General features: G+C 35.6%; 1 protein-coding gene across 2 annotated transcripts in view; it reads right to left on the bottom strand.

Moving 5' to 3' along the window:
• Positions 1–597: 597 nt before the first annotated feature.
• Positions 598–9,857, bottom strand: part of MKX (mohawk homeobox) — a 57,508-nt gene continuing 48,248 nt past the window's right edge. For both annotated transcript variants that reach the window (XM_087946682.1, XM_087946683.1), the window contains exons 6-7: positions 5,318–5,351; positions 598–881 (exon numbers count right to left, since the gene is read on the bottom strand). In XM_087946682.1, coding sequence (XP_087802808.1) covers positions 692–881; positions 5,318–5,351 — 224 coding nt within the window. In that variant the 3' untranslated portion in view covers positions 598–691. The remainder of the gene's footprint in view (positions 882–5,317; positions 5,352–9,857) is intronic.

The raw sequence follows: 9,857 nt of genomic DNA, 5'->3' as shown, positions 1-9,857 counted from the left end.
TTGAACAAAGCAGAATATTGCTTGATAACAATCAATTTTTCTTTCATGGTAAAATATAGCAATTTCATTTTAGATATTACTGAGTCTCTAATTCAGAGAAATCGAAAGTTTGAGGGCTTTTAAAACAGTAATAATACCCTTTCTGACGTCAGCTTTGAACGGTCAGGATGTTCTTAGAACTACATGCAAGGTTAAGTGTTGGGTGATTGACATTTTGAGGCACAGATGTCTAAAGCTGTGCCCACGTTGTAGCTTACTGTAGGAAAGCAAGGCACTTATTGTTATTGCAATGCAGATGGTTAATGTGCAGCTTGATTAATACAATAAGTTAATAATTTGACTTAAAAAGACAAAAAGCAGGGAACTTCCCCCCATAATTGACATGTTATTTAAAAAACAATTTAGCCTGAGAGAATATTTCTTGCTTACTGTACCATAACAGAACACAACTCATTGGGAATAGCTTTTACATCACAAACAAGAAAATGAATGAGAATCGCACAAACCTCCTTAGGATCATTTTGCTAGTGCTTGCTGGTGAGAATAAGCTATGCTTATTCTTAATCATCCTGACTGTCACAGACTACAATAGGAGCTTCAGTCTCTATTCTAGATCTTTTGTGATCTTACAAGAAAACGAACAGCACGAAAGAAATCCACACAGAAAAAGATAAGTAAATCACTTTTTCACTTAAAATGACATTGGCACCAGTGGAACTTTGACTGTCTTCACTTCTGATATGTGTGAAGATTTCTGAATGATGCAGCTGGTTGTACCCTGCAGTTTGTCCTTTCCCTGGGCAAGATTGGTTAAGGCCATCGCTGCATTGATCTCCTTCCAATACGTCTCGTCCTTGTTTGATCGTTTCCTGTTCACTGCACTGGAAGCAAACATCAAGAAATGTTTCCATGTTTGTTAATTATGATGATACTCGTGCACTCAAACAGTGAAACAATGCTTGTCTCCATTAGGCAAATAAAAATCTGTTTGTTTAAAAAGAATTTCCTACAGCATGTACAAGGGGAAGAATCTTGCCTGTCTCTCCTGGTGCATCTTGGGCCTGTTTTAAGAACAGAGATGGTATCTGTCCTCTTGATAGGAATGGACCTGAGTAGGGCAATAGGATTAGAAGGGAACATTTAAGATTAAGATTTTCTCCTAATCTATTGAAACTTCCCGTCTCACATTATGACATTCTCACTCATCCCTAACCTTTCCATTGGTTTGTTCCTGTCAAGTCGATACAGGCATAGAAACATAGTTCCTTCTCCCATTTATGCCCATTAACCTGGTTCACACAAGACACAATTTTACTTGAATTATTGGATTAGCTACCATTGATTGGGCTAATACAACACACCAAACAAATGAAAGAGGGCCCACAGAGACTTCTTAGCGCCTCAAAATTCTACTGAACCAAAGAACCTTTGACCTTCCATCACATAGACTGAAAACCGCTATTTCTCAGGGCTGATGGGATTTGAGAATGCTTATCATGTGGCTTTCAAAGGTTTCTCTCTCTCTCCCTGATTTTTATTATTTTTTATAAATAAGTCAGAAACCTATCTCCCTTCTTTTTCTATTTTGCCCCAACAACTCTGTGAGATGGGTTGAAAGAGAGGGGCGGGCTGGCCCAAAACCACCCAGCTGGCTTTCCTGTCTAAGGCAGGACCAAAACTTGCAATCTCCTGGTTTCTAGCTTAGTGCCTTCACTACCAGAACAACTAGCTCTCTTAGCCTGACTTCCAACCCACAAAACTGGCGCCAGCTCCTGTCATTCCCCTGAGTTCCAATGGTCTTTCAATATATGCAACTGGGTCAACAGCCTTCTCCCATTGTCCTTTCCATATGAGTGGCTCTGTAAAGCAGCCTCTTCATTTCAAGTAATGAACACATTTTTTTTTACTGAATTGACTTAATAAGGGAAGGACTGGAGCGTAGAATTCCTGCATGGTTTAGCTCAGTGTCTGTTAAATTTTACCTAACTTTTGTGTGTTTATTTGAAACGCTGCCAAGTGCCACCTTCCATCTTGATTCCTCAACACAGCTCTCCAAGAGACTTCGTTAGAAAATAATAACGGTCAGTAGCTGAAGCTCAGCACTTCATTTAAAGGAGTGCCATTTAGATAAAGAAGCTAAGGTGCTAAGGAACCATCCGCATATTCCGAAAAGCTGGAGGCTAGCAAGAAGGAATTTCCCCAGTTGGCCATAAGGTTCCAGTTCAAGCAGAAGAATGAGTCAAGTGCTAAACAGAGGAGAACACCATGTGGATAGCAGAGGCATGCAATGTTTCTCATCTTTAAGATGTCTGGACCTCATGCTGGCCGGGGAATTCTAGGAATTGAAATCCAGACATCTTAAAGTTCCCAAGATTGCGAATCACTGCCCTAAGGGCTCTTCACAGGGTAGGGATGCCATTTTTTTTTCCTCCTGGAGTCCATGTATGGTCAATCACTTTCTCTCTTGCTTATCCACCACTTTGACAAGTTTGCCTCCCCCCCTTCCCTAATTTTAGCTTATGAAATGAGGGAATTGCTACCATCAAAGTTTTCCATGTCTTCCAAGCTTGTTATCCTTCTGATAAGAACAGGATGATGTCCATGACTTCTACTTCCAACTATCTCTGCTTATATTTGCTTTTGAATTATTCAATAGGCAAAGAAATTTTCAACTCACCTTTCACTCTTGTTAGGTCCATTATCCGGAGTTTCTGAAAAAATAGAGAATATTTTTTTTAAAAATTTCCATTTTTATAACATTTTAGCACTAGTATTTTTTTAAAGCAACAGATGTTTAAAATGATTTTAGTAGGCTTATTATAGTTCCTGGTTTAATGTTATGGACTGATCCCAGATTTATGGTAATTTACCAGGGTCTGATTCCAATCCAATGATTTCATTTGCAGCAGTGCCTCAGATAGAAAGTCCATACAGAGAGTGGTAAGGACAGCCAAGAAGATTATAGGAAGCTCACTTCCTGTTATTCAGGATGCTACTTATAAATGCTATGTGCTTAGAACTCAAAGCATTGTTAGGACCCCACACACCCACTTCACGGTTGTTTCTGTTGCTCCCCTCTGGAAGGAAGTATTGAAGTATTTCTAGCAAGACTACCAGATTTTGTAACAGCTTTGTTCCCTATGTCATCCATCTTGTAAACTTGCAAGATTTGTTTTTCTCACCATCTAAATGTATATATCTGGGATAGATTGTGTTGTGGATATATGCAGTTTTGTATTTATTCTTTTATTTTGTCATGTTTATGTAGTGTATATTGGAGGTGATGATCCTTTGAGAGTAAGCAATGAAATTTCATTTTAATGTATGCCAATTAGTGTACATCCAAAGTGACAGTAAAGTTATCTATTCTATTCTATTCTATTCTATTCTATTCTATTCTATTCTATTCTATTCTATTCTATTCTATTCTATTCTATTCTATTCTATTCTATTCTATTCCATTTCATTCCATTCCACTCCATTCTATCAATATATCTGATAAATATGTAGAATAATATTGTGTGACTAATGCTCACTTTAGTGTTGATAGCAACTTTACAAATATATTTGTATATTTGTAAAAATATATCAGAATTGAAGAAAATAACACTGATGTCCCTGAGGTTTTTTTTTTTTTTTAAAACTATCCTTGTGGCCTTTTGAGCTACAGAAGCACAGCACTGCTAATGTGAAGCATATCTCAAAATTAATTTGCTCGGATTGGATCGGATTGGATTGCATACTTTATTTGGCTTAGTGTGATTAGATACACCAGGAATGTATTTCTGGTACAGAAGTACCCAGTACATGCAAAGCAATAGAATTGGATTTGGAACAGGTCATGGGGTGGTGGGGATGTAGATGTTTGGAAGTTGTGCCTTGGTACCATTTCATTTAAACAATGTCTTGTAAAGGCCATACAGCTGGGTAGGATCAAGAAACCAGAAACCACTCAGATTTCGCTAGTGTATCATTCTAGCTACTTTGGCTAAATACAAATTTGTGGAACTGTAGTAGAAATGAGATGGGTGGAAAAAGCAATGGAGAAGCAATGTGGAAATGTATTATTATTGTTGTTGTTATTGTTATTATTATTATTGGTATTCTTATTAATATAACTTTCTCTACTTTACTTATTTGCTATATTTATACCTTGTATTTTGTTCAGAAGCTCAGTGTGGTAAGCTGTGCACTGCTCCGTGAGGAGTAACAGATACACCTTGTTTGTCTCTAAGTGATACTGTGGAAACTGCAAAATCGTGTCCATGAAAAAAAGCAAGTGGTCATATTGCAAATTGTGGAATAACTTACTTTCCATGTCTGCTTGTTAGGTACAAGTAAAATATTATTAATATCATCCATTATTTATTTTCATAAGAGCTTTACCACATAAGTATAATTTGAAAAGTGTTTGGATTCAGGGCCAATGTATTCCTCTCTCTGGGTGGTAGCAGTATTTTTCTTCACTAGCACCAGTGCTTGGATGCTTGGGATAGGTCAGCCATTGCATAATTTGTTTGTGGGCAAAATCTGTCATTTTGTTCAGTTCCAACTAATCTATACAGTACTAAGAAAATTTCTTCTACTTAGGGCAAATATTTCAAAAGTAGAAGGCCTGCTGAACTTAAAAGGAGATCCATGAAAGAGTCAAACAAATACAGCATGAATATTGAATCATGTCAATATCATGACCACCAGAGGCACATTTCTCTAACAGTTGAGAATTCAACTCCAACTCTTCTGCTCATTTTCTAGTTATATTTATTTATTTATTTAAATGTATTATACCCGCCAGCTGCAATGGACAGTGTACAAAACCAGCCCCACCCATAAAACCAGATAAAACATGCAAAACGCACAGACAACCCAGATTAAAAGCATCTAAAAGGAGATCACACAAAATAAAACTATGTGGATAGCAGAGGCATGCACATGTTTCTCATCTTTAAGATGTCTGGACCTCATGCTGGCCGGGAATTCTAGGAATTGAAATCCAGACATCTTAAAGTTCCCAAGATTGCGAATCACTGCCCTAAGGGCTCTTCACAGGGTAGGGATGCCATTTTTTTTCCTCCTGGAGTCCATGTATGGTCAATCACTTTCTCTCTGCTTATCCACCACTTTGACAAGTTTGCCTCCCCCTTCCCTAATTTTAGCTTATGAAATGAGGGAATTGCTACCATCAAAGTTTTCCATGTCTTCCAAGCTTGTTATCCTTCTGATAAGAACAGGATGATGTCCATGACTTCTACTTCCAACTATCTCTGCTTATATTTGCTTTTGAATTATTCAATAGGCAAAGAAATTTTCAACTCACCTTTCACTCTTGTTAGGTCCATTATCCGGAGTTTCTGAAAAAATAGAGAATATTTTTTTAAAAATTTCCATTTTTATAACATTTTAGCACTAGTATTTTTTAAAGCAACAGATGTTTAAAATGATTTTAGTAGGCTTATTATAGTTCCTGGTTTAATGTTATGGACTGATCCCAGATTTATGGTAATTTACCAGGGTCTGATTCCAATCCAATGATTTCATTTGCAGCAGTGCCTCAGATAGAAAGTCCATACAGAGAGTGGTAAGGACAGCCAAGAAGATTATAGGAAGCTCACTTCCTGTTATTCAGGATGCTACTTATAAATGCTATGTGCTTAGAACTCAAAGCATTGTTAGGACCCCACACACCCACTTCACGGTTGTTTCTGTTGCTCCCCTCTGGAAGGAAGTATTGAAGTATTTCTAGCAAGACTACCAGATTTTGTAACAGCTTTGTTCCCTATGTCATCCATCTTGTAAACTTGCAAGATTTGTTTTTCTCACCATCTAAATGTATATATCTGGGATAGATTGTGTTGTGGATATATGCAGTTTTGTATTTATTCTTTTATTTTGTCATGTTTATGTAGTGTATATTGGAGGTGATGATCCTTTGAGAGTAAGCAATGAAATTTCATTTTAATGTATGCCAATTAGTGTACATCCAAAGTGACAGTAAAGTTATCTATTCTATTCTATTCTATTCTATTCTATTCTATTCTATTCTATTCTATTCTATTCTATTCTATTCTATTCTATTCTATTCTATTCTATTCTATTCCATTTCATTCCATTCCACTCCATTCTATCAATATATCTGATAAATATGTAGAATAATATTGTGTGACTAATGCTCACTTTAGTGTTGATAGCAACTTTACAAATATATTTGTATATTTGTAAAAATATATCAGAATTGAAGAAAATAACACTGATGTCCCTGAGGTTTTTTTTTTTTTTTTAAAACTATCCTTGTGGCCTTTTGAGCTACAGAAGCACAGCACTGCTAATGTGAAGCATATCTCAAAATTAATTTGCTCGGATTGGATCGGATTGGATTGCATACTTTATTTGGCTTAGTGTGATTAGATACACCAGGAATGTATTTCTGGTACAGAAGTACCCAGTACATGCAAAGCAATAGAATTGGATTTGGAACAGGTCATGGGGTGGTGGGGGATGTAGATGTTTGGAAGTTGTGCCTTTGGTACCATTTCATTTAAACAATGTCTTGTAAAGGCCATACAGCTGGGTAGGATCAAGAAACCAGAAACCACTCAGATTTCGCTAGTGTATCATTCTAGCTACTTTGGCTAAATACAAATTTGTGGAACTGTAGTAGAAATGAGATGGGGTGGAAAAAAGCAATGGAGAAGCAATGTGGAAATGTATTATTATTGTTGTTGTTATTGTTATTATTATTATTGGTATTCTTATTAATATAACTTTCTCTACTTTACTTATTTGCTATATTTATACCTTGTATTTTGTTCAGAAGCTCAGTGTGGTAAGCTGTGCACTGCTCCGTGAGGAGTAACAGATACACCTTGTTTGTCTCTAAGTGATACTGTGGAAACTGCAAAATCGTGTCCATGAAAAAAGCAAGTGGTCATATTGCAAATTGTGGAATAACTTACTTTCCCATGTCTGCTTGTTAGGTACAAGTAAAATATTATTAATATCATCCATTATTTATTTTCATAAGAGCTTTACCACATAAGTATAATTTGAAAAGTGTTTGGATTCAGGGCCAATGTATTCCTCTCTCCTGGGTGGTAGCAGTATTTTTTCTTCACTAGCACCAGTGCTTGGATGCTTGGGATAGGTCAGCCATTGCATAATTTGTTTGTGGGCAAAATCTGTCATTTTGTTCAGTTCCAACTAATCTATACAGTACTAAGAAAATTTCTTCTACTTAGGGCAAATATTTCAAAAGTAGAAGGCCTGCTGAACTTAAAAGGAGATCCATGAAAGAGTCAAACAAATACAGCATGAATATTGAATCGCATGTCACATATCATGGACCACCAGAGGCACATTTCTCTAACAGTTGAGAATTCCTTGTTTCAACTCCAACTCTTCTGCTCATTTTCTAGTTATATTTATTTATTTATTTAAATGTATTATACCCGCCAGCTGCAATGGACAGTGTACAAAACCAGCCCCCACCCATAAAACCAGATAAAACATGCAAAACGCACAGACAACCCAGATTAAAAGCATCTAAAAGTGACACAGATCAAACAAAATAAAACTAGTCGGGCTTGCAACATTACAGTATGTTAAATCCAGGCCTAAGAAAATAATGCAAAACAACCCAAATGGTTTTCTAGTTTCATTCAGTGCAGTTTAGGTGCAAAGAACATTTTTTCCTTTTGATTTCACTCCAAAAAGCACATGAAATTCATTGTTTCTGAAGCAGTCCAGAAAATTGTTATAATATGTGTCATTTGCATAATTATGTAATTGACATTTTTATGGTTTCCATCAAGTTATGCTACTTGCATAATTATGTAAAGTGATACAAATGGCCTAAAAATAATGCCTTAACAACATAAATGTCAATTACATTTATTGATCTAATTTAGTGGATAATTTTCATCAAAGATGGTCTGTTAAATCAAAGATTGTCTGTTAAATCAAAGATTTACAGCAGACCCATTATCAGATATGGAAGGCCCCAGGAAGCAAAACCTTTGTAATATCCTATACAAGCTGAGCAGGAGACACTTTAAAGAAATTATATTAATTGTTAAATGTACTCCATGTACAGATGAGAACATTCAGCATGGGATAGGTAATGAAGCTGTGGAGACTTTCAAAAGTGTATTTTGCTTCATCAAACCTAATCTGAGCATCCTTTTCAAGTGATGGTTTCATAGAGAACTGGTTTCCCACTTCAGTACAAATGATTAGGAATGCATGTGCCAAAGTTCTTCTTATTGAATCTAAGGGGCCAATTGATTCTAGATGGTGTTATGTTAATTCTGCCAGGTGAAGCATGATGCTTGGGAGGAACCACAGAAAGTTTGTTGTTGATGTGCCTAGCTCTAGTGATCAACCTGTGGACCTCTGAATATTATTGAACTACAATTTCCAGCATCTCTCATCATTAGCTACACAGGCTAGGATTGCTGAATACATTGCCTCCTTTTGGCATAATTGAACTGTGTGTTTAATATAAACAATACAGAAGTGGTTATTCAGCAAGCTACATGGATTCTCTCGATTCTCTGCTTTCTAATTTATTGTTTCATTTAGTAGAATCTGACAAAAAGTTTTGAAAAGTACCATTCAAAATGCAATCTTTTCTATAGGCCTGAGAATATCTTGTTTTTGAAATTTTTGATAACATAATTTCCCATCTCATAGTTTTCCAATATAGTAAAGGGGATTATTTTAGATCCATATTCATAAGATATGTATTATTTATCAATTAACCACTTAATCTATTAAATAATGTTTATCACCAAGAGTGCTATGAATTATATATACAGATAATTCTCGAGTTATGATCATAACTGAGCTCTCAATTATAAAACACTCAATTGCTGGATGATCAACTGGTGGAACTGGTCCCAGTCTAGGTTATCTTTATACTTTTATTGTGTTGATTGCTTGCTTTTTTCCAGCAACTTCAGTTTGATTTTCTGAAAATGCCTAGAAGCCTATTTAGAACCCCAAAACAACATAGCAACTATGATTAGCATCTTCTGTGTGACAAACATACCATAAAGTTTTTAGACTGCCTGTAACTGAAAAATGCATTCTTTTATTTAAAGACCAAAGAACAGTTTTATCTGTATGAAGTGAATGCCAATAAATGACAAAGTTGTAAAAAATGGAAAGTGGAAAAATGTAAAATAAATTAAAGGTTATAATGCCAAAAATACTTTCTAGAGCCAGTAGAGGATGTAGAAATGATTGCGTAGTCTCCTCAAAATGTAATACTCATTACTAATACCATGAAACCTATCATAAAGGCAGTTGGATTCATTCAATTTCTTAAAAGTTGGAGGCCTTCATATTAGATTGATTTCAGCATATTGTGGAAGACAGCCTCTTTGAAAGTCATTTTTGAAAGTAGATGCCACTCATGTCTGATGAAAAAAATTATCTCCTCCTAGAATCCTTAAGGATGAAAGATACTCTTATGTTAAAATATCTCTGGATGTAGCATCTTCTTAACTTGTTTGTTTCTGAGATCCTTACTATTTTATTGGTGCCAGAAGAGTGTGACTTTCTGGTCAAAAAATATAGCTATGTACTGAACTAAGACCATGCTCCCAGTTGCATCTAACCATGTTGCAAAGTTGTTCCATAATATTTTTTATTCTTTTCTATTATATCCCCATTATGTTGTGTTCATGTTGTCCTCAACTCATAAATGCAACAGTTTGAAGTTATTTTTACAGTGTTGCAACAGTATTTTCCTTATTATTCTAGTTCTAGTCAAAGACAACTTCAAATTAAAATGAAATAAAAAAAATATTTGATTTACAACCTACCTTTTATTCAGGAACTCAAGCTGGCATATTTAA

Source organism: Notechis scutatus, chromosome Z, assembly GCF_049901735.1.
Source record: "Notechis scutatus isolate UNSWTSFEM ecotype Mainland chromosome Z, rNotScu1.2, whole genome shotgun sequence".
Taxonomy (NCBI): domain Eukaryota; kingdom Metazoa; phylum Chordata; class Lepidosauria; order Squamata; family Elapidae; genus Notechis; species Notechis scutatus.
The sequence above is the reverse complement of the archived record's forward strand: the minus strand, read 5'-3'. Positions and strand labels throughout refer to the sequence as shown.